Source organism: Cricetulus griseus, chromosome 7 (genome assembly GCF_003668045.3).
Source record: "Cricetulus griseus strain 17A/GY chromosome 7, alternate assembly CriGri-PICRH-1.0, whole genome shotgun sequence".
Lineage (NCBI taxonomy): Eukaryota > Metazoa > Chordata > Mammalia > Rodentia > Cricetidae > Cricetulus > Cricetulus griseus.
Window position 1 is genome coordinate 26,539,621 of NC_048600.1, and position 25,799 is coordinate 26,565,419.

General features: G+C 43.7%; 1 protein-coding gene across 2 annotated transcripts in view; it reads left to right on the plus strand.

Moving 5' to 3' along the window:
• Positions 1-25,799, plus strand: part of Nol10 (nucleolar protein 10) — a 77,355-nt gene that overhangs the window by 26,709 nt on the left and 24,847 nt on the right. For both annotated transcript variants that reach the window (XM_035447499.1, XM_027424679.2), the window contains 2 exons: positions 1,923-1,975; positions 23,610-23,736. In XM_035447499.1, the coding sequence (XP_035303390.1) occupies positions 1,923-1,975; positions 23,610-23,736 (180 nt within the window). The remainder of the gene's footprint in view (positions 1-1,922; positions 1,976-23,609; positions 23,737-25,799) is intronic.

Below are 25,799 nucleotides of genomic sequence, written 5' to 3' on the forward strand. Positions count from 1 at the left end.
TGACTCTGCTGTGTTAAGCTGCCTACAGGGTTTTAGGTTCCTTTCATTTTCTGTACTTTTATCTCCAGCCTGGTAGCAGGTTGCAGATGGCTCAGAGAGCTTACCCTAAGTAGCACTGCTATAGAACACTGTTTCTGTATTTGTGTCTTGAGCCTTGGTGAGCCCTTTCCCTGAAGTATACTCAGATGAGTTCTGATGTGCACGCATGTCTAGGGCGTGTGTGTGTGTGTGTGTGTGTGTGTGTGTGTGTGTGTGTGTGTGCCCGCATGTGATGTCTAATCAGATCTCTGTCTCTCACTGCTCACATCGAAGGAGAGTGTCTTTGACTCCAGATGCTCATATCTTTTCTCCCTCTGAACAGTTTTGTTTCTCTTGGGAACCATAAGCAGCAGCATTTTGAGAAATTGAGTGGAAACACTGTCCCTAATTCCAGTCTCCTCAAAAGAACCGTTACTGCTCATTAGAGAAAGTGGCTGCACTAACCCCATGGTCCTCGTTCTGATCTTTGAATCACTGTTGCCGTTATGTTAGAAACAGAAAACAGGCCATTATGTTAGAAACAGAAAACAGGCTGAGGAAGGTGTGTTGGTAGCTGCTACACATAAATGGCAGGATAAATGGCAGGATTGTTTTTCATTTTGCTGGTGATATTTAGACTATTTAATGGTTTATTTGACAGTGTAAGAAACCTATTTGTCTTACCTGTTTGAGTGGAGTTTTTATGTCCCACATCATATGGGCTGGAGATGTGTATTTTAAAGGGTACCATGCTCACTGAGATCATGTTTGAGCTTGTCAATGATCATGCATTACCTTGTAAGGGATTGGGAAGATGTTGACTGAGTTCATGTGTAGTAAGTACATCTTGCCACCTTGGAGGTACTGCAGAAAACTTGGGGGTACTTGTTGGCAACTGAACCATCTAGTACCTGAGACAAAGTAGGTAAATGCCTACTGGGTTGCTGGGGTTCTAGGGAATCCTTTGTTGAATGACAGCTGCTCTCCAGCCTAATTTTGCTTTCTCACAATGGGGATGCCATGGAGAGTAAGTTGACTTCTCTAGTGGTTCATCCTTTTATTTATTTATTTATTTTTTTAAGATTTATTTGTTATGTATACAGTCTTCTGTGTGCATGTCAGCCTGTAGGTCAGAAGAGGGCACCAGATCTCATTACAGATGATTGTAAGCCACTACCATGTGGATGCTGGGAATTGAACTCAGGACCTCTGAAAGAGCAGGCAGTGCTCTTAACCTCTGAGCCATCTCTCCAGCCCATGGTTCATTCTTTTAAAGTTCTCTAAGATGATCATGGCACTCTGACATGTGGGTCTTAAGATATTTTCTGTGTGTTTTGCCTGAATGCATTATGTGTACCACATTCATGCTTGATGCCTGGAGTGCTCAGAAGAGGGCGTCAGATACTCTGAAACTAGAGTCACAGTTAGGACCACCATGTGGGTGTTAGGAACTGAACCTGGCTCTCTGAAAGAGCAACAAGTGCTTTTAACCACTGAGCCATCTCTCCCGCCTTGGCATGCTCTATATAATGTTCCCTTAGTCATTTTGATCTGCAGTTGGTTGTGAAGTTCAACGCAAAAATGCTGATGCTGGGATCTTTTGCTTCCTTGAGTCCTGACTCCTGGAAGGGTGCCTTCTCTCCATTATTATTCTCCTACTGTACATCTTATGCATGAAGCTAGAAATGTTCCAGGTCTTATGTAGAGCTGAATGCTCTCTGGAACTTGCTCATGGCTTGAGCCCATGAAATTCACATGTAGGGAGTCAGCTGTCCTACGACTGGGGTCCCGTTCCCAGAAAGGCAGCTTGTAGGTACTGGCAACCCAGGCCTTTCAAAATGTAAAATAAGTAGAAAAGGGTACTTCTTGTCATGTGTTTAACTTTTCATTGTGTTTGTTTTTAGGAATGCTTCTCACTGCCAATGAGGCCCCCAAGATGGGCATCTACTACATTCCGGTAAGAGCCAACAGTAGCAGGCTCAGAGTCTGTGTGTGACTGGTTGTGTTGACAGCCTTTAAACTCTGTGTGGCTGTGCTGCACCGCAGACTAACTGTAGACTCAGTGCTCTCTTCAGCCGAGCAAATGTCTTAGCATTCTGCTGTGCGGATTGTTTTGTGCTGTCTTAGCACAGGCTTGAAAAAACTAGTAGTCTCAGACATGCTTTGTTGTTTGTTTTGCTGTGAAGTATTTCTGAATCTAGAACTTCCAGCTACTGACTGGAGGTCTAAATCAAAACTGAGAGTCTGGTGCTGTGCTAGTTGCCTCACTGTGGTTTGTTTCTTTCATAAATAAGTCCTACATGAGGGAGGCCATCTTAGATGATAAGGATTATTGGTGATGACATATAGTTTACAATCTATTGTTATATTGTCGTTCTTAAAGAATTGTTCTTCTGCACCAGGGGTTTCCACATTTTTCCCTTTAGTCTATAGAAGGAGAGAAAAGGAGTATGTTCTCTTAGGAAGGCAGCCTTCATGTAGAGCTGGCATTAGCCAAGGGGGAGGTGGACCTTGCAAATGGGGGAACCTGAGAGCAGTGGACTCGGACTGCTGTGGGCTGCTAGTCATGGAAAGTCTCCCTTGGAATGGCTCAGCTGTGTGTGACTTGGTTTTTCCCACTCCACTTGCTGCTGAGCTCTGTGTCTTGGGACATTGATGCTGCAGCATTCTGTAGTGTTTGTTCTGAGTGATACTACAGTGAGGCTGTTCAAACAGGAAGCTGTGCTTTTCCTGCATTGTCATCTGCTCCTCCAGCCCAGCCTCACAGATACCGGTTCCTTGTTCCCATGGGTTCACCCATCTTCCCGTGTTTCTGTTGTTGAATAGCCATGTGTCAAGCACCAAGCTGACCCCAGCTGACAATTGTGGTGTGTGGAGTTGTTACGAGTAATGGGGACTTTGAGTGCAAGAACAAGAGGGGCTGATGGTAGCTGAACAATAAGAAGTTGTTGTCCTGACTCACAAGCCTGTCTCATAAGGCCCCTGAGTTTCACCTTAGTAGCTGAGCTTGACAGGCAGCTGTGAAGTGGGTTCCAAGCTCAGGTAGCACATGTAGGACCAGTGTGCACAGAGAACTTGGTAGGCCGAGCACCGAGCTGCAGCTTGTCCTCTGCTCGTCTTCCTGACCCCCTGTCTGCCCTGCCACTTTTGTGCCAAGTCATATTCCTCAGCACCATTTGTCTTTACTTGGCACCTGCTCTTTTTACTGCTCCTTCAAAGCCAAGCGCGAGCCCCAGGGCTGAAAGCTTGCCATTTACCGGAAGATTAATATCAAACTTAAGGGCTCGAAGGCTCGTTTGAGGCCTATAGAACCAGAGAAATGTGTGTTTAAGCCATAGCTGCTGCCAAGTTTAGGAGGTCTGACCTGTGATTTGTATGAACATCTTATAAATCAGGATAGCTGTCCCCACATCCCTGCAGGCTGTGCTGCAGAGAAGGCAGAGTGCTGTTCGCTCAGCATGTTCATTTTTGCCCTTCTAGCTGATACCATCTTTCTGAATACTTGGACTCTCCAGAGACTCACAGTTGCTAACTTTAGCTCCCTCACCCTTACTCATGCTAATCCTTTGAGACCAAATGGGTTTCCCCTCATCTCCATCCCACTTTCCTTTGTCCTCTCACATGGGAGTTCTGTTGTGTTTGTTCCTTACTTGCTTCAGCATCTTATTGGTCAGTAGTTCCAAAAACAGGACAAGGACTTGGTTCTCCTCTGCAGGGTGGGCTCAGTATCAGGTTAGTCCCATGTAGTGAACACCGTTGGCAACTGTAGACTTCTGAGGGAATCTAAGTGCTCTGTGACACACACCTCAGAGCCCAGCCCTGAGGCTGGTACTGCAGTGGAAGAGTCCCTGACTTCCAAGCATCTGTGTATGGCAAGCTCCTATAGCTGCTGGCTTTGCTGTCTCTGAGCTCCACAACCAGGAGCCTCTGAGTCCCAAGTTGCCTGCATGTTCCATACTACATGTACAAGCCTATCAGAGGAAAATGTATTACTTGTCTTGAAAGCTGTTTGATTTAGAAAACAAAAATAATTCAGTTAATTAAAGGTACATGTTTTCAGTTTTGTTTGAAACAAATTTAAGCTGCTATAAAGATTATATGAAATTCCATTTAACCTATCTTTCAATCATAACACTTATTTTAATTCAGAATAATTTATTAGGAAAAACATTCTATACTTCCTATATCTTTGATTGCTTATCAAATCAGCAAAATATACTATTTTAACATTTACTATTTAGTTGAAAAATTGGAAGGTATTTTCTGGAATACCTAGGCCCTACAAATAGGGCAGAGTTAAAAGCGTCAAGGAAGGGGTAGGGATGTTAGGGAGATGGCTCAGCAGGCAAATACTTGCTGTGCAAGTATGAGGACTAAAGTCCGGATTCTTAGCATCCATATAAATGCCAGATGCAGTGGTTTGTGCCTGTAATCCTGGTCCTGGGTTGCAGAGACAGGCAGATTCCAAAGGCATACTAGTCAGCCAGTCCAGCCCCAAACCCAGGGTTCAGTGAGAGACTAAAAATGCAAGGTGGAGAGTGACAAGTTTGGTCTTGGTATTGCCCTCTGTCCTTTATATGTCTGTGCACTCACACACGCACACACATGTGCAACCACTAACAGTAATGAAGCGTGCAACTCATTTAAAACCAAAACTAAACCCACACATTTCTATGTCTGGTAAATGTCATTTGAACTTGAGCAAAACTGACTTGGCACATAGAGGGGCCGGGGTACTTACAGCAGAACCTTGTCTCGGTCTCTGTCGTACATAAATATTAACCAGCGTCCCTCTTATAGATAGTATACAGGTATTTTAAAAATAGTATCTCCACTTTCAAGTTTGAGGTCTTAGTCTATGACCACAGCACAAACCTGAGTCGATATTGTAAATGCTGTGGCATTGGTCCAAAGCAGCAGGGTGAGGGTGGCCAGCAGTCTAGCCTCTGTTCTTCCTGGACAGCCAGGTGTATAGACAGTCCAGTTCCCTTCCGCTTTGATGCGAGTGTCACATTAGTGCACATTAGTCTTTCTCCGTGGTGACCATGTAGTATGTGGAACACGACATTCCCATCTGGTCGTGTCTGCTCCTCCATCTCCCAGTGTGTCCCAGTGTCTGGGCCTTGGCTCTCTCCCCTCCTTCTCAAAACTAGGAGTGCTTGGCTCAGAGCCTGCCTTTCTGTCTGCATCCACTCTGGCAGCAGCCCATCTCCCCAGTGCTTTGTGACCAGCCACCAGACTCCTCTCCAGCTTCGTCTTCACCTGACACGTGTCTCCTCGTTGTTTCCACATGAGGAAACGTCTTAACTGTACCATGAGTCCATGCAGAGCCTCAGCAGTGGCCCTTCGCCTGTGCTTGGCTCCCATAGGCTCGCCTGGGGTCATCATCTTGGCCTCTTAACCCATGTTTCTTCTTTGTCCCATATTCAGTCTGCCTTAAAAAAAAAAGATAGGGTCTTCCTTTTATTGTCCAGGCTGGCCATGAACTTGCAGTTGTCGTTACCTCAGCCGCCAGTATTCTAGGATTACATGTGTGCACTCCCATAGTGGGTTTGTAGTCTGTTTTCCGTACAACTAGATTGTAAAAATACAATAGTAAAAATACAAGTGAAACAAGTATAAATCAGTTCAGTAATTTGCTTAAGACTGGTCCAGTAAATGATCTGTTTGCTCAGAATGATGTCCTATCTCCTTGTACAGTTTATGATGTTCTGTATGGCAGGCAAAAAGGCTGGAGACCAGATTCTCTGTCCCATCTCACCCTGCTCAGAGTAGATCTTGGTAAAGCCATTTCTACTTACAGTAATCATCAAATGGTCAGACTGGATTGCCAGCCACGCCAGCTATGTATTAGCCAAAACCCAAACATGAAGTTATTAGAGAGGACATTGTTTTCTGGGTGGGTGGGTGGTGGCTTCTGGTGAGCTGATTAGGTTTTGTTGGCTCGCCACCAGCCAGAGTGACCTAGGAAGAGGAACCTTGATTGAGGGATTTCTTACCTTTATTAGCTTTGCCCGTAGGCATGGCTGTGGGCATTTTCTTAATTATTGATGTGGGAGGGTCCAGCCCATTGTGGACAGTGCTCCCCAGACAGGTGCTCCTAGATGGGGTAAGAAAGCAGGCATGGTGGCACACACCTTTTGTCCCAGCATTTGGGAGGCAGAAGCAGGCAGGTGGGTCTCTATGAATTCAAAGCCAATCTTATTTCCATGGTGAGTTCTAAGCTAGCCAGTGGTACATAGTGAGACCCTGTCTCAAAAAGAAAGGAAGAGAGGGAAAGATAGAGGGGAGGAGTGAAGAAAGATAACCAAGCAAGCCATGAGTTGCAAGGCAGTAAATAGCATTTTTCCATGGTTCCTGCCCTGCTCCTCTTGAGCCCTTCCTGCCTTCCATCAGTGTTGAACTGTGATTGGGACATGTTAGACAAATAAACCCTTTCCTCCCCGAGTTGCTTTCAGTCATGGTGTTTATCACAGCAGTACAAAGCAAACTGGGACACCTGGGGGTTGGACATGCTGGCCCCGCACTCTACCACTGTACATCCTCAGCAGTCTAAATAGAAAAACGAAAGTTGGAACAAAGAGCTGAGTTCTACTACTTCCTTGAAGCCACCTGTGGGGGCCAAGGTGCACGGAGTCTGGACTAGCCTGAGTGAGGTGCATTTTAGGGGATGTTTATCCATGTCTGTCTGTAGAGCATCTCCAAGAGACCTCCAGAACTGTTCAAGAATAATTTTTCAAAAGTCTGTGTGGTTGACCCTTGCCTAGACATAGTACCAAAAAAAAAAAAAAAAAAAAAAAAGCACTTGGAAAATGTAACAACCCACTAATTAAATGAGGGAACAGGTATATTTCATAACCAGATCCTATGAGAAGTCTGGGGAGGTAGAAGTTCACGTGGATCAAGTTACACTGATTGAAAATGCAGGTACAGAAGCAGCTTTTCCAGAGGTGTGGAGGGCTGACTGGCCACCAGACAGCCTCGGCAGTCATTTGTGTTGCTTCTGGCTACCTGTGTCTGTCCCAGTTACAGAGTGGATCCCATCACATCGGAGTCAGATCATTCATGAAGGCTGGACTCTAGACCAGGGATCTCCTGAGCACCAGCGCTCTCTCTCTCTCTCTCTCTCTCTCTCTCTCTCTCTCTCTCTCTCTCTCTCTCTCTCTATTTCTCTGATGCTGTTGTAAGCAGGGCTCTGTTAGAAAGCAGTGCACTCCAGCAATCTCACTGAACACACCTGAGTGGTTGTGACACAGACCACGTGGCCTTCGTGGCCTCATGTAATCACTGTGATTACTTATCTATTTCTCTATGTGTCCTTCCCCTGCTACATAAAGCATGGGGTGAAAGGGAAGTTGTTTTTTTTTCCCCAGCACCCAAAGCAGTTGTGTCTCACTGTGAATCTTATGTGTTGAATACATGAACAACATACTTGTGAGAAGTTGGGAGCTCTAGAGAGTGTCTGTATATTTTGACAAGGATGGTTTGCAGTGCTTTAACTGTCTCTAGACCAGATTGAATAGTTTTCTTCTGCTAGTGTTACTGAAGTACAGAGATGATGGAGCCTGTTCTTGTGTCAGACCACGCTTCCTGTGGTCTGAGCAGCTCCACTCTTGTGTACCAGAGGCATGTTTGGTATGTTCTGATCAAGCATGCTGGAGGCATGTTAGGCACAATCTGATCAAGCATGCTGGAGGTGCATTTGGTACTGTCTGATCAAGCATGGAGTAGCTTCAGGTGATTTAGTGCCTGTATTTGGAGGTGCCAACAAATTTCCACAGCTAAGACTCAATTCTAAAGACTTGGTGGTGATTCTGTTTGTAAAACAGATTGATTCAACCCTTTTCTTTCGATGCCTGGGGGCATCAGCCTGAAGCAGCACTGGACTCAAAGGGAAATCCACAGAGTGGCTGTACTGTGACTGTTTTGTTTTTTTTTTTTTTAATCTGAGGGACTAAAGGAAAAAGACACACTCCTTACACTCCTGACAGTTTCCTTCAGACCTTTTCTTTTCTTTTCTTTCTTTCTTTTTTTTTTTTTTTTGGTTTTTCAAGACAGGGTTTCTCTGTGTTCTGGTACTAGCTCTTGTAGACCAGGCTGGTCTCGAACTCACAAAGATCCACCTGCCTCTGCCTCCCGAGTGCTGGGATTAAAGGCGTGTGCCACCAACGCCTGGCTCAGACCTTTTTTTTTTTTTTTTTTTTTAATTCTGATTCTGTATTCTCTATTCTCTTATCTCTATCCAGAAATGTCCCTTCTGTTTCTCTTGGTGTTTTCCTTCTCTCTCTATCTTTTTTCTTTCTTGTTCTCTGTCTTTATTTTTCCTTTACAGCTTATGTACTTGAACAAAATCTTTCAGGCAGTTTAAAAATTACAATGCAGTTACATTCTGTTTTTCAAGTGAATTATTACAATGAATACAAGTAAAAAGCCAGCATGTTTTCCATAACCTTATCAAGATTAAACATTTTATATATTACAGATGAAAAACAAATTACCCCCAAGAGCCCATATACACAAGCAACTTGTTGTAGATTAACAGAGTGTATAGCAAGCAAGATATTCTTCTCAGTCAGGTCTTACTGGCAGGCTGTGCTTTGCAGTTACAAAGAAAGGACCAATCACTTTATTACTTATCTTGGAAGGTAATCGTACAAGGAATCTTAAAGGAATCACAAACCTAAAATTTTATACATGAAAAAAAAGTCAGTCAGCTCTACTTTAATTCTTTAGGGTGCATAGCCACTCATCAATAGTTTTTTTGTTTTGTTTTGTTTTGTTTTTTGTATCAAGAGGTTTGAGGGCAGCAGTGGGTACAAGGAATTAATCATCATCTTTGGTCATCAACCAATCCTAGTAAGAAAGGCATGTCAGCTAATGATAATTCGGCTGCTTTGTTCTTGTTCCCTGACCTTAGAGAGTTCCTCACTCAGCTATGTGCCTTTCTAAAACTTTAGTTTGTGTTCTTGGGTTTTTCACCTCAAAGCTTTTTCTCACAAAAACATCTTAGTCTAACTTAGTTATTTTCAAAGCTTTGTTTCAGCTGTTATGCTCTATGAAACCTGTGAACACATCTTCCAAAATTAAGGTTAAAAAATTTTAAACAGCTGAGCTACTGGGACTCAGTTGTTTTTCTTAGTCATTAATCTAAACCATAGTCTGTGTGGCTCCTCAATAGAAACTCATGTGTTCTAGCTTCCTGACACTTCTTGTTTTCTTTTTTATCATCAAAACGCTATTTAAACTAATATTACTATCAATTAGTACAGTTTAGGAAGAAATCATCTTTATAATAATCCACAGGTAAAAATGCCCAGTAGAACGGGATATTTCTATGAGATAAACACATTACATTATAGGCAGTGGGGATCTCCCCACACCGGTTCACACCACACCATGCCAGATACCAGGGGCCGACATGTGAAGGCACAGCAGAAGCAAAAGGCATTCAGTCTAGGGCCTTGCTTATCTGAGATTAGCCCATTACAGATTTGCCTCCTGGTGGGCTAACACCTGAACTTCAGTTGCCACCTGCAGCTCCTCTGACATGGCCACCTGCACTTTTCCTGTAAAACTACAAAAAAAAAAAAACTGAACGACAAGGCTATGTCGCCTTTGCTGTCTTTAAGACTATGTGACATTTGTTGTCTGAAAGGATTTGTAGACTTTGAGGTATTTGTAAGGATATGTAACTTTTGCTGTCATCTGTAAGGACTGGTAACTTTTGCTGTCTGTAAGGATAAGTAGCCTTTGCTGTCTGATGATTAAACTTTCTGCAAAAGTTGCTTTGTGTGCAGGGCACAGTTGCCACTGTGGTACACGTGTGAAAGACTTTTCTTCATGTGTGAATCTGTACTGTTCCTGGAGTTGCTGGAAGTGCTTGCTGTTCAGTCTCCTTCCTAAGATGTGGGGTCCAGTCTGCCTGATGGAAAAGTGCTATTCAGTCTCCTTCCTAAGGTCTGGAGTCCAGTCTCCTAATGTGCCCTGTGTATTTGATTCAGCTCACTCCATCAACACAGGCTTAATACTCCAGAGAGCTTCCCAGATGAGCTATCATTGGCACAGTATTATGTGCTGAAACTGCTGCTTCTTTATTAGTGTGCATGTAAATTATGGAAATGATTGATGACATTTTCCTATAAAAGTCTCATCGAATCAGGGGACTGTTGGACACAGTAACAGAAGTAATTTTGTCAGAAATTGCTATTTTATAGGACTAGTAGCAGCATAGTCCCTTGGTTTGGGGAAGTAGCGCCATAGGCAAAAGCACTATCCCCCAGGGAGTGTGCCAGCAAGCAGAGGATGTACAAGACAGAACACAAGCAGACAAGTAGCTGCTGAAGTGTCCCCCTCCACCCCCCACTACAGGTGGGTCGAGTGTGCTTTGAAGGGAGGAGGAAGCTTTTGAAGCCCAGAACAGAGAGCAGGAAGGACTCTTTGAGGTCGCTAAGCCAGCTCCTTGATTTATAGCTGAGGCTCCTGCTTGTTTGTTCAAGGTCAGATAACCATTTGTTAGCAGAGCTGGATCTACGGGTGGTTTCCTTATTCTGTATCACTCAAGGGAAGGAGCTCAGATTTTAGAGTTGGTTAGAGCTCAGTGACTACTGGCCTGGCCAGTGAGTCACTTTCCTTGCCAAGCCTGTTTCCCGGTCAGGGTGACAGTGGGAGGCCAGAGCAGGCCCTAGCCTTTAGAGCATTGTCCGGTAGGGGTTGTCTCTTGCTGCTCCCTGGGCACCTGTCTTGGCCTGACCTTAACTGGGAGAGTGTTTTCAGCACAGAGTATTCGGCTGATTCCTAGTTCCCTTCTATTCTGCATCCAGGATGATGCTAGTGACACATCACCACCATCAGGAACTTGGAGAAAACAGCCGTGCAGTTATTTTTGTTGTGTTCTGTGGTTGAGATGAGCAGCAGGACCAGGGAAAATCCTGTTGTTTCCCCACATTCTCATGATGACATCACACTGAGAGGGCCCCTGGTCATTTCAGATAACGGGGTTTTGGACATGACTCATCACTGGACACAGTCATCTGCTTGTGTAGTATTGTTCCAAGAGGGAATGCTCCAAAGGTTTTTTTAAAGTCTGGTTGTGTTTGTTTGTAGTACTGGGGGTGGAACCTAGACTTCTGTGTATGCTAAGAAGCCTGTAACTGCTGAGCTGTAGCCCCAGTCCTTTCCATATATTTTATTTTGGGATAGTTCCTGCTAAGTGTTCAGGCCAGCTATGAACTGAATCTGTAGTCCAGACCAGGCTTAATCTCAAGATCCCCCGCTGCAGTCAGCCAAGTGGCTGGCACAGTAGGCCTGTGCTACCAGAACGAGCTTGTTCTTTGTGAGACAGGGTCTTCCCATGCTGCCAGCTCTAGATCCTCCTGCCTCTGCCTTCCACATGTTGGGGTTACAGGCATGTGCTTCTACCACATTACCTAAGACATTTCAGATTAATTTTCATGTGCCACTTGGTTGTAGCCACTTGAGTTTAAGATTCACTGTCTGGGTACGAGTTTACATTTTTTAAGATTTATTTATTTATTTATTTTGTGCATTTGGGTTTTGCCTGTATGTGTGTCTGTGTGAAGATACCAGCTACCTTGGAACCGGAGTTACAGACAGTTGTGAACTGCCATGTGGGTCCTAGGTGGGAATTGAAGAACAGCTAGTGCTCTTAACTGCTTAGCCTTCTCTCCTGCCCCTGAGTTTAAACCAATGGAATTAAAGCTAAGAAACATTAAATTTAATGGCTAGAATACAAAAGGGGGAAGATTTATAAGATCCAGTTAGAAAGTTCTGCATGGGCAAGGAAGACCTTAGCAGCCATATCTGTGCAAAAGAGTGGAGGGCTTTGTTCAGCTGCTGAAGCCCAAGAGCCTTAGAGACTCCCCATGTGGGCAGGATATGTGACAAGGTGGAGTAGTGAGGAGTTCTCCCGAGATCCCTGGTGGGCATTGGGAAGCATTTCTGGTAGTTATGGATTGGTGAACAGTCAGAAGGAAGTTTAGAAAGCACGTTTTCAAAATGTAAGGAAAATGAATTCTTAAGACAGCATGTGTGAGCTGAGGAAAACACCAGCGTACTAGACTGAAGAAATCCTCCATCACTGAGTGTGTAGGAAGAGCTCCTGGACCATGCAAGGGACACACAGAGAGCTACTGGAGCAAAGAGAAGGCAAGTTTGAATGAAAAACATGATGATTCACTTTCATTTGAGTTCAGATTTGTCTTGCTGTCCAGTACATATAAAGAGGCATCTGCTGAATTTTAACCCTTCAAGGAAGGAATAAAGGTAAAGCCAGGTGGGTCCATGAGAAGATTTGGGAGAACAAATGGGAGGCACCAATAAGCAGCATTTCTAGGCTAGTGAAGAGTTGAAGTCCAAACTCTAAATGTTTTCACTAACTTTTCCAGCTAGCAAAAGCAGGGGAGTGTTCTTTTGTTTTTCCTTGCTAGCTCACGTTGATGGTATTTCTCTCAGGAGTGAATTTGGTCCAAGGCAAGCTCTTGCTTGTTGGTAGTGTCCATGCATGTTTATAACTGTGAAGTTAGAGGTGACACTTGGTGTTAGGGGGCAGTATGTGTGCTGTTTTCAACTTTACACAGAGGAAATGGAGCTTCCTGTTCTAATCTAAACACTTGGGCAGTAACAGTATCTATCGCTGACATTTTTCTTAGCAGAGGAAGCCCTCTCCACTTCCCATCACAATTATTGGGCCACAAAAATAGCAGGCATACCTAAGGCATTAATGTGTGGCGATCCGGAAGCAATTCTCTAAGCATCCTGTCACATTTTCAAATGTTAATTTCAGTTCTGATTGGGCTAAAATATGTAATTTATAAGTGTAATTTATATTTGATATGCTTATGGTGTATATTGTGTTTTTTTATATTTTATATTGTGTTAATGTGTCAGATATTCTTGTTTTTGTTTAAGTGGGGCACATGCCATGCTGTTCATTCATGAAATGAATGACTTCCTGTCTGACACTGGCATGAATTTGATGATACCCAATGCCGTGCCTACAAGCTCTATTCTTCCCTCCATCTTGGGTTTTCCCGGGCTGTTCACTCTGCCGTTCTTGGGCAGTTTCCTGTGAGTGAGGTCACTTAGATGGCAGAGGTAGAGTGCGGTATCTGCACAGTGACTGGATTCACTGTCTGAGAGTGTCAGACTGAAATCAGTGGCGTTATCTTTGATTAATGTGCCCAGTAGCTGTGTTTTTTTTCTTAAAAATAGAATGCAGAGGGCCAGTGGCACAGCGAAATGATAGAGAAAATTGGGCTTATACAGATCAAAGTAAGAGAGCTATGGGATTTATTTGTACTGCTCATCCTTCCATCGGTGTTCCCAGTCCCAGCAAATCCTGGGCCCCTTTCCTAAGATTTGTCCCCATGAGAGAGTAGCTTTGTGTGGCTTTGCTTTTTTATTTTTATTTATTAATTATTATTGTTGTTATTATTATTATTTTAAGACAGGGTCTTGCTGTGTAGGCTGGCTGACCTTGAACTTTCTGTCTACTTGCTTTTTGAGTTTTGAGATAAAGTCTCAGTTGTGTTGCCCAGGCTGATTTCAAACTCCAGCTCGGAGGCGATCTTCCTGTCTCAGCCTCCTAAGCATCGGTGACTAAGGTGCACACCTCTACACCCAGCTTAATACAGTGCTACTGTCCTGTGGAACAGAATGGTATTCTTGAAGGAAAGGTCGGTGTGCCTTCCCTATTTCTTGCATGTCTGTCTGTCCATGGTCATAAATAATGCCTTTCTTCCTCTGGTCAACACTAGTTTCTAGGCCAGTTTCTAGCTCCCAGCAGAGCAGTAAGAAGGACGTCGTTCTCCATCTGCCTTCCTTTCAGCACTCTATAGCAAGTGGCCCATCTTTGACCCCTTCCGAGACCTCCCTGACTCTCCACTATCAGCCTGTGTCCATACTTGCATGCCTTGGTCACTCAAGGTGTGCATTTGGTAGATTTTTACAAATGTATGGTAACCAATGGGTTACCATGATGGTGTCCTATTAAAAACCTGTGTGCTCCATCATCTGTTCCTCCTTCTCTTAGTCTTGCAGGTCCCCAGGAGCCCCAGACCTCTTAATTGTCTTCATAGTTTTGCCATTTTTCTAGAATATACAACAGCCATCCACTATACAGTTACCAGTCTTTCCATAGTGATTCGATTTTAGGGTTCCTGAACCCCTTCTTGTGACTAACTAGCTTATTCCTATCTGTTATGTCAAAACCTGTTGCATGGATGTGTAACAGTTTTGTTTGTTTGTTTTTCGAGACAGGGTTTCTCTGTGGCTTTGGGAACTGTCCTGGAACTAGCTCTTGTAGACCAGGCTGGTCTCACAGAGATCTGCCTGCCTCTGCCTCCCGAGTGCTGGGATTAAAGGCATGTGCCACCACTGCCTGGTGGATGTGCAACAGTTTTACACCTGTTGACCAGTTAGTTATTTGCCTATTTGCTGTGACAAAAGGCTAGTCATTATGACCATAGACACTGTCAGTTCTCTTAACTAAGCCCCGCTGTGGGATGCCAGCCAATGTTCAGGTGGATCCTTCTCAGTACACACACACACACACACACACACACACACACACACACACACACACACACACACACACACACACACACTGTCTGTGCTGATGAAGCCTTTGGGGTTTGCCCTGGTCCATACTCTCTACTCAGAGTGTCCTGCTGTCCTGCTCCACACTGTAATCAAGGTGCCCTGTCCTTCTCTCCAGGGCTTCCTGTCCTTCTTGACCCAAAGTGCCCTGCTCCATACAGTACCCGGGGTGCCCTGTCCTTCTCTACCCAGGGTGCCCTAGGATGTGATCAGGATGCCTCAAGGACTAAGCTTTAGTTTTTAGTTTTAGTTTTTCCTTAAGAAGTCACATGTGGCCGGGCAGTGGTGGCGCACACCTCTAATCCCAGCACTGGGAGGGCAGAGGCAGGCGGATCTCTGTGAGTTCAAGGCCAGCTTGGTCTATAGAGTGAGTTCCAGGATAGGCTGCAAAGTTACACAGAGAAACCCTGTCTTGAAAAAAGAAAAAAAAAAAAAAGAAAGAAAGAAAGAACCCCCCCCCCAAAAAAAAAGAAGCCACATGTGGCTAACAGTGACCATGTTGGAATGTTTCACGGACAGCCTTAAATACTGGCTCAGCCATTAAGTCACTTAACTTAGGACTAACTGCTTAGCTTTGATGGTCATAAATGACAGTTCAAGTCAGCCAAAGTTTCTTTTGTAAGCCTCCCTTAAAGGATACTATACATCGAAAGAGACCCTGGCAGGTCTGTGATAGTCTGCTTCAGTTCAGCTTCCAGAGTGGGCTTCTCCTTGGGTCTGTTGGTGCCTCCTTCACCAGGTCTTCTTCCTTACTGCACATTTCCTTTTGCCTTGGTACGAAGCATCCTGGGGCCAAGTCTTTGCTTCACCCAGAACAGCTGGTTCCCACCAAATTGCATAGTTCCTTCCCTGCCCAATGTCTCCCTTCCCCTCTTCCTTTTTCCCTCCCCACTGCCTCTCTCCCACCCTCCTTTCTCATCCTCCTTCATCTTCTTTCCTTTTATTCTGAGTATAAGATTTGATTATGAGGTGCTGTTGTTGTTGTTTTGGGTTTTTTAACATAAAGCTTTGTGGTCATAATGGTTGATTTTGCATGGTGCCTGGGATCTAGCTTGAGACATAACTAAGAAAGATTATTAGAACACATTCTCTTCCTTTTCCACGGCCTGCAAACATACTCCCTATTCTCAGATCTCTGATACAGTCAGGTACCTGGGGAAACTCTTGAGTATTTAAGGTCTCTCTAGTGGCCTTAGAAATTGGCCACATTTTATCCCATTGAGTCCAGATTGTTGTATGTTGGTTGGTTTGTTGTCATTTTGCCTTTGGCTTTATTTGAAGAACATGGAATTCTTTTGCTGGGTTTGAAATGTCCTCTTCGGGGTTTTCTGGTCACCATGCATGTCCCCTGGAGGTAACAAGTAACCACTAAGGGGGAGGGAGAGTTTTTGACCCTCCTAAGATAGAGCTGTTAAAATGTGCAACTTTGAGAAAGTGTTGTAGAAATTTTAAGTTATTCTTCCTTTATTTTTCCAAAGTTCCTTTCCCTGGGTGTTTTTGTATATTATATATAGTATCCTTGGTTTTACAGACTCCAGAATCAATTTGGAGAGACTGTGTTGAAAGCTTATTAGCATATCCTTTGCTGGCAAGGAAGTCAGATAGAAAGGAAGCAACTGGTGTGCTGACAACCAAGGCCAGCATACTAAACCATCTGTGGTTCTTGGCAGAATGAAAGGACAAAGCAAGATCTTGGGGGAGTGCTCACCTCCAGGTGCATGATCAAAGGGATAGCTCCATTCTGCAGGGGTGAGGCTGGCCTGGTGCCTCCCAGTCCATGGAGCATGTGAGGTTAGTCTGAACAGTTCGGAAGGTGTAAGAGGAAAAGGCTGCAAGCAGAGGACGTTGCTTGGCTTCTTGTTACTGCAGGCTCTGGGTGGAAACTCTAGGAAACCTCTGGAATTCAAGTGCCATATGATACAAACATCAAACTGGTTTGGAGGCGAGATGCAAGGCTAGGCTCTTCAGGAAAGAGTGGACGGGGTCCTTTAGAAATCTGTCCATCTCATCCAGCTAACAGTGGACGTGGAAGAATGAGACCATGTTAACATTGCCTTCCTCCTCCTTGTTTGCCTTTTCAGTCCATGTTGAAGGAAACAGAAGCTGAGGAGGTTTTCATGCTATTTAATACACCATTTGTGGGGGCTAGAGAGATGGTTCAGCAATTAAATAACCACTACTGATTTTCCAGAGGCCCCGAGTTTGGTTGGGCGGCTCACAACCACCTGTAACTCCAGTTCCAGGGATTCCCTTCTAGCCTCCATAATACTGCACTCATGTGCAAGCCCACACCTACACACACACACATTTTTAAACTGTATGCCATTTTTTTTAATGCAAAGCAGAAAGAGATGTAATACTTTCCATTTTTACTTCATGAATTAGATTTGATCTCTCTCTGAATGTCTTCCTTTGTTTTTTTGAAACAAGGTCTCTACTTACCCTTGTTGTTCTAGAACTGTCTGTATAAACTGGGCTGGCATCAGACTCACAGAGCTCTCCTTCCCTCTGCCTCCTGAGTGCAGATGACTCCTAAGTGCCAGGACTAAAGGCATGAGCTACCATACCTGGCTCTAAATATGTCTAATTTTAAATATCTGGGACAGATGACTTGAAGGCATTTCATGTTTTTTAATAAGATATTTATTCACGTAAACTAAGGGGTTCACTGGAGTGTCACTCTGCTTCCCCACTTTCTAGTTTAGCAGGAATGTCTGGTCCTCCCTGAGCTCACCTACTAAATGCTGTTTGGTTCCAGGTTCTTAACACTGTGGCAGAACAGCCTTCAATGGATGCTTTTTAAGAGCTTCCTTGACAAAGTCTCCGCCTTCACGTAATGTTAAAATCTAAAAATGCAAAGGGGTGGGCTGTTTCTGTGTCCTTCTGATGAGCTAGGAAGCAGTGTTTCTCCATGCAGTCCTCCCAGGGATGGACCGGGGACCTTGAAAGTACTTGGGGCTTTCTGGCCAGTGTGGCTCAGCTTTGCCAGGAATGGCTCCTGGAATTTGGTCCCTAGAACCAACTTTCTGTCCCCCACCTGATTTAGTACCAAAAATTGAAAACAAATGAAAAGATTTAAAGATTGATGCAATAGAAGTCCTACAAAGCCAAACACTTAAGGTGAAAGGTATTTCAGTACTCTTGGCACATACTCCCTGAGATCCCTGCCGGAAATGTTTAACTGGATGTAATTATGAGGGACAGTCCTCAGCATGGGGACCTGGGCAGGACAGCTGGCCTAAGCCCTAGAGAATGTCCCCATCAGAAAGGCAGGAATGGTTGAGGAGAGTCTTCTAGTTAAGTGTACCATATGATCCTTAATTAGATTTTTTAAAACAACAACTTTATTAAGAACTCTAGTGTTTGTCCTTTAAGGGTATAATCTAGTGACTTCTATATATTCAGCATTTTTCAGCATGCTGCAGTTGTCACCACCATCTAATTCGAGGGTATTTCACACCAAAAGGAAGCCCCTCGATGTCCCTCTCCTCTCCCTCCCCCGCAGTTCCACCAACCACTTGTCTCCTTTCACTGTAGAGTTGTTTCTGAACACTTCAAATAAATGGATAGTTTGGTTTTTACCAGTTTTCTATGCTGTGGTGTGTATTAGAAAGTTACTTCCTGCTGAGTGATGGATTTAGTTCATTCTGTGTGTACAACGCATACCACCCCCCATTTGTCAGTCGCTGAGTGTCTTTATGACTTCACGAAGGAAGCTGTTCCTATTCTCCCATCTCCGGCACACACACAGTGTGTCCCCTCACCCCCATGTCTTGTCATTTTGTAGTTGTTGAAAACTAGAAACTTTAAAGAGAATGTGAATTATGGACCTGAGCTCCCCACACCGAGTTCTTGTTGCTTGTGTGGTAAGGCTCCTAACCATAAAGTCTAGTCTCTTTGTTATATGGAGCCCCAGAAGTCTCTGTTTGCCTTGCTTAATTGTTGGTTAATGACTGAACAGAGATTTCTTTAAATGCCTGGAACCAGCAAGTCTCCAGCCTCTATCAGAGGGATCTTGTAAAGCAAGTTGGATCCTGTCAGTCCTGTGCCAGCGCCTCTGATGGCTTCTGTCCCACTCAGTGAAAGAGAAGTAAGGCTTGCAATGGCCTGCAAGAAGACCCCTTTGGGCTGTACTAGGCAGGTCTTTTTGCTGACCTCACACAGGACAAGCAGTTGTAGCCAGAAGGGCTCTGCAGTCTCTCTGTTTGGGTCTCTGTGCAGTCACTTCAGTTAAGAGTGGCCTGCCCGCCTCCTCCTCATCACATTTCTCCTCCCATTTTCCCCACAGTGCCAGTTCACAGTGTAACTGTTTCCTCATCTATTGTCTTAACAGGATTTAGGCGGTGGAGGGGGGGCTCTGCTTAGCTTTGCTTTCTTTCTCTACAGTGGAAGGTGTTTCGCTAGATGGTCTTGGACATCCTTAGCTGTCCATTCTTGTTTAAGAGTGAGGCCATGGGGTGCCACCTATAGATCCCGTGTGAGAGTGAGGCCGTGGGGTGCTGCCTGGGGAATCCCTCTGTGCCTTATCTTGTCCCTGGAAGTTTCCTGTTGACTCTTTGAACCAGTTTCCAGATACCATTGCCTCAGGACCTTCTGAGCTCTTTGGCTTTCTGCAGAGAACACTTCTGGGTTCTTCCTGATGTAGAAGCACAACTGTGCACACTGTGCCTCTGCCATTCAAGGGACTAAGAATGGCCCTGACATTTAGAGCAGCTGTCATTTCAGTCCCACAGCTTAAGCCACTTGCCCCTTTGTTCCATCCAGCCCCACAGCCATGTGGGACAGCTCAGGTTTCTCCTCCAGAGAGTTGTATCCCCTGGTCTCCTCAGAGGTGTGGGAATTAGGTGTTTATTAGCCCATCACCTGCTTCCTTCTGCCCCATATGCACTGTGGGACTGTCTCTGCCCGCCTTCTCACTGTTGGCCGCCTTGGGCATGCTCTGCTCTCCAGTGTACTCTCCAGTGCCGCTACAGCCTCTTCTGCCCTTCACAGTTCAGTCCTTTTTATATTTGTTTACTGTCATTTTAACAAGGCTTGGGTTTGGGAGCTGCCATTACTAGCAGAAAGCTCCTTATAGTTCTTAATATTGGTATTAGTTTTGGTTTAACTGTTTGCCTGGGATGTCCAGTCTCCTGTGGCTCTTGAATGTAGACGTGCTGCCCAGTGCTCATTTGTACTTTCAGAGCAGTGCATAGACTAGCTGTCCCTTGACAACTGACACGGAGAGCACATAAACAGGGCTTGTTTGCTTCACTTGGCCTTATTTCTTTTCTCTTTCTTTCTTTCCTTCTTTCTTTTTTCTTTTGTTTTTTCTTTTTTGTTTTTGAAACAGGGTTTCTCTGTATTGTTTTGGAGCCTATCCTGGAACTCCCTCTGTAGACCAGGCTGGCCTTGAACTCACAGAGATCTGCCTGCCTCTGTCTCCTGAGTGCTGGGCTTAAAGGTGTGTGCCACCACTGCCTGGCTTACTTGACCTTATTTCTTATTATTTCAGTCTAAATTACACTTCTAAACAAAATCAAAGTTAAATAATAGAAGATAATGTTTTCCCCTTTTCAAAAGAAAGCCTTGCTGTGAGGTAGCACACATCTGTTATCCTAGCACCTGAGAGACAAAGGTAGGGTGATGAGGAGTTGAATGTCATCTTCATGAACATTACCAGTTGAGGCCAGCCTGGGCTAAACTTGTTCCCAAGAAATAAAGTAAACTAAGTCTTAAGCACTGAGATTAAATCATAGTGATGTTAACCCGAGTTTTAGGAACGGGGACAAAGGCTACAGCAGAGCGGTGCACCTTTGAATGACTCATAATTACTCAGGTTAGTGCATGTAAACTTGGATGTGCAATTAGGCAGCTCATTATGCTGCAAATGCAATTACATGCTTGAAGACAGCCCCTCCCTTTGCCTCACCTAGTCTGTGATCGCTCATTATTAAGCCTCAGCTGTCAGAATTGAATACACATGCCAGTGATGGGGGGGGGGGGGCTGTGGAGCAAACATGGAGTAAGCTGTAGGAGGAAATACAAAGAATATCGATGCACAAGCATAAAAATTATCATGGATGAAAATAGTGGCCCACGATACTTGTATTATAGCTTAGCTAAGTTTGGTCTATATTTACTACATGAAGCTGTATTTAGTATGTATATTTATGTTGTAGTACAGTGTCATCATCCCTTTCTTACCTGTAGATTTTTATTTTGTTTTGTTTTTGTTGTTCAAGACAGGGTTTCTCTGTATTGTTTTGGAGCCTGTCTTGGAACTCACTCTGTAGATCAGGCTGGCCTCGAACTCAAAGAGATCCGCCTGCCTCTGGCTCCCTAGCGCTGGGATTAAAGGTGTGTACCACCAACACCCGGCGAGTAATTTTTATATAAAAAAAAAAAAGAAGAAGAAAGAAAACTCCTTTTTTTTTTTTTTTTTTTTTTTGTAGCTGACCTGACTCCTTAGGATGCAAGGTTGACCTAAATTGACATTGATGAGGTGCTGAATTATCTTTATTTTGTCCCAAATAGGTGATATGACTCTATATGATTCTTCTGTAGACATTCCTAGCTAAACCAGAATCCACTGGAGGTTACTTACAGGAATATGGTTGAGGGGTTATTTATAGGAGCAGAAATTCCTCAAAAGACAACTGCATCATCAAAGCCAACCCCAGCACAGTTGACAGTCACTAAGCTGGAACCCAGAGCACACTGCAGAGCCTACAGGTAGCTCACCAGGTTGGAAAGTGTCCTTCCCAGGTGCTTCAGTTGATCTAAACTTCTTCAGGTAGCTCAGCTGGCTTCTGCTGCTTCCAGGCAGATGTCTGGTCTCAGAGTCATCTTTATACCTTAGCTTGTCTGAGAGGGACTCTCAGCTTCTGTAATTTACTCTGACAGGTGTGGAGGGGGGCGGTGTCCTACTGAATCCAGTCAGTTTCAGGGACTTCCTGGGGCTATTTTGAGTTGTAGAACTTCCCTTCAGAACAGACTGTTTTCAGTCTTAGAGGAGACTGTTATGTAACACTTGGGCTTTGCAGGGTAGGGGTTTTCTCCTTCAGCTTTGCAGCTACTGGAAGAGCCTTTGTGCTTGCAGGTGCAGAAGCTCTTACCAGCTCTCCCAAGGGGCCTCAAGCTTCTAACTTATCACGAGGTTCATTTCAGCTGAAGTCCCTGCAGATACACTTCTCTTTGGACCCAATTCATTGCTGTATGTGACTTGTGTGTGTGTGTGTGTGTGTGTGTGTGTGTGTGTGTGTGTGTGTGTATGCACTTATATGTACTCCATCTATAATCTATATCTTTCCTCTGGGGGTAAAGTTTAAACTTCAGAGGGATCATGGCCAAAAAGTGCTTTATCTACTGTAATGTTGAGTATAGGTGTCTGTTGATTTCAAGCTACTACCCCACAATTACTTAAGCCACAGCAGTTCCTTTAAGAGAGTCCTTTGTGAATTTTTTAAAATGTACTGCATTTCTTGAAGATTTATGTTTGGAACCAAACCATTTCACTTATCATTTAAAATAGTATAAACTGTAGTAACGGGAAACTGGTCTGTAGGGTTTCTCTGCTCCTAAGACTTGATTTTTATGTTCTCAACCCCATGCCTCTGTGGTAGTGCTTTGGGGCCTTTCCCTGCTTTTAATTGGAGAAGGTGTTAACAAGGGCTGTTCTCCTTTGCTATGCCTCTTCCTCTACCTTCTCAAAAAGTTCAAACTTGAGTTCATAACTTTGATTATGATTTTGGTTTTTTCCACCTGTGTAATTACTGCTGAAGTAAACAGGTAAGTTGTCATTGGAAGTTCCATTGTGCTGACCCAGGTTCTCTTCTCTGTAGTATCCCCAGGGAATGAGCAAATTTCCCTTGGAATAAGCACTGACCTCAGTGGGTGTGGCATGGTGCAGGGGAAGATACTATCAACAGTAAAAAGCTACCCCACAGTCACAGTGGTATTGTAGGGGGGAATGGGGTCACGTTGCATTAGCTTGCTATAAGCTTTGCTCAGTCTCCCAGCCTTTCCCTGGGCTGCCTAATAGGTCAGCCGGAGTCTGTATGAAAAAAAAAAAAAAGTGTAGGTATGAATTATATGCAACATTGTTTGTATACTAAGGGTTATTTTAGACTGGCTAGAACCATACTTGGTTTTTTTAATGAGAACACTTAAAATATCTTACACTGTCAACAGTTGTTGAGAGTGTAATATATTGCTATTGTATGTGTTTGTATGTGAGAGGGGCAAATACCATGTATGTGCATATGTGTAAAGGCCAAAGGTCAACCTCAGATATAAATCCTCAAGTGCCATCCTTATTTTTAAAAACTCATTTGTCATTGGCTTGGGATCCTGTGATGGAGCTCTGTGATTAGGATCTGCTATCCAGTCAATGAGCCCCAGGGGTCTGCCTTCTTCATCTCCCCGATGCTGGACTTGTGAGCACATACTACCACACCTAGGTTTTGGATTTTTTGTTTTGTTTTTTTAACATGTGTTCTGAGGCTCAAAATGAGATCCTCGTTCTTATGTGGGCTAAGTACTTTATTGTTATTTCAGTGGGCCACATAAAATTAGGATAGGATTATCAAGTAGTGAAAAATCTTGAGAGGAGGTAGTTCTTACCTTAGGCTTTTGCTTGTTGTGGTTGACAAACTTTTTAAAATCCTGGTGCTAAATATATATTGTAGAGTTCTAGCACTATTTTCAGTGATGGACATGATAGGTAAATGATAGAAGTTATTATAAAGTATCTGAATTGCTTGTCTGTTTTTGATAGTTCTAATGTAACAACATAATACCTTTGCACTTTTCCCTTTCAAGCCTAAATTCTTCTACTTTAAACAAATTTTCCATTATATTCTCTGCCATGTTTACACATATTGAGCTGTCTTTCTTCTGATTGAAACAAATACAACTGTGATTAAAGAACCCTGGCGATAAGGTGTTGTGGGTGACATAGTGACCTTTAATTATATACTCCCCTCCCTTGCCAGGTTTTGGGTCCTGCTCCCAGGTGGTGTTCCTTCCTGGACAACTTGACAGAAGAATTAGAAGAGAATCCGGAGAGCACAGTGTATGATGACTACAAATTTGTCACCAAGAAAGACCTTGAAAATTTAGGTAAAATGTGATAAAATATTTATGAAATTGTCTTACTTCCACTTTAGGAGTTTCAAACATTAGAATTGACTGAGCTATTTTTATCTGAGTTTCAAATGTCCCATTTCTGTCAAATCAGATATCAAAAATATTCTAGGTGACCAAATTTATAATCTCTGCTCAGAAAAAGGCTTAGGTAAGTTCAACTAGTTGACACTGAGCTGTAACTGGGAGATGTTTCCTTTTAGCACACTGATGACCTGTCCAGAGAGTAGAGCATGGCTTTGAGAGTTTGATAAAAGGAAGTGTGATAACTTTGAAATCTTGAAGACTGTAACCAGGTGGTTCTTGGGTCCTTTGGAATTACTCATAAAGAACCTAATCCAAAACTTAGGATTCAAACCTTCCAATAGAAAAGACTTTTTTGTTGGTTGGTTCTGTTTTGTTTATTGAGACGGGTTTCACTGTGTAGCCCTGGCTTATCCTGGAACCTGCTCTGTAGACATGCAGACTGAACATTCTAGCCTGCAATCTGAAGTGCTTGGAAGGTCAGAACGTCCTGAGCACTGACTTGACACTCCAGTGTTTCAGGTATTGAGCCTGGACTTTTAAACTAAGGATTCACAGCTTTCCATCACTGTAGTGAACACCTGACTTAATCAGTTTGCAAAGAGATTTATTTTGGATCAAGGTGTTTAGATTTTGTAGCGTGTCACTGGAGAGCCTGAGGCAGGAGGATTGCAAATTCCAAGCCTGCTTGGGATACCTAGTGAGACCTTATCTCAAAATAAAAGGAAAAGGCTGGCTAGAGTTGTGTCTCAGCGGCAGAGAGTGTGACTAGCATGCACAGGGCCCTTCTTGGTTCAGTTGTTAGCACCACCAAGAAAGAAAAGAAAGGGAGAGACTTGCTACTCTATTAAAGCTGCATTTCATGCATCACACATGATTTCTTTTGAAGATAAATTGTACCATAACATCCATGCTTAATTTTTGTGGTTTGTTTTTTTGTTTTTTTCTCTCTGAATATTTGCACCTAAATAATGTCTAGGGGGTAAAGAGATGGCTCAGCAGTTACAAACACATACTGCTCTTACAGAGGACCCGAGTTGGGTTCCCACACTCACATCTGGCACCTCATAGCCACCAATCACTTAAGCTCCAGCAAATCTGACATCCTTTTCTGGACTATACAGGCACCTGTGCTCACACATATACAGACACATACGCACTTAATTAAAAACATGTTTTTAAAAGAACTAATTTCTGTAACATAGCAGAAACTCCGGTCATCAGGTGTGCATGGCAGTTGCTTTACCCAATTCTCTTTCTTACAGCCCCTGTATTCCTGTCCTAAAGGTAATCTGTTAGGAAAAACCTACATAAGAGAAGGCTCCCAAAGACAGATAGTGAACTCCTTAGTCCACACTGAAACTTTGTGTGAATAATGTAGACCTTTGAACAGTCTATCTCTGTAGCCTAAGCTGGCCTCAAAGTCTTCACCTTCTTGTAGTAGCCTCTCCCCTAGCCCCACTCACACACCACCCCATTACACTCACCCCCAAGTGCTGAAGCATTGTAGTCTTGTGTTACCTTGCCTGGCAGTGATATAGATGTTTGTGATGCTCAGAGCCTTGTGCATGCTAGACAAGTGCTCCATCTGACCTATGCCACCAGCCCAATAAACATAGGTCTTAATGTGCAAGAATATGCGAGTATGTGAGTTAAGTTTGTCAGCTGTGTGTATTTAGGAAGACCAGGCCTTCCCCATCCCTACTTAACAGAATATATACTGGCCAACCTACTGTTGGTTCTCAACATACTGCTTCAAAATCAAACTGTTTTAGCCCTGACAGTGGCACATGCCTTTAGTCCCAGCACTCAGGAGTCAGAGACATGTAGGTCTATGAGTTGGAGGCCATCCTGGTCTACATAGAGAATTACAGGACAGCCAAAACCCAAGAACCACTATTATAAGCAATCTTCTTTACCATAGTCATAGCTCATAAAGACTATTTCCATCATTTTTACACATAAGACATTTAAGACAACGAGAATGGTATTAATAGAAATACTTAAATCTTCCC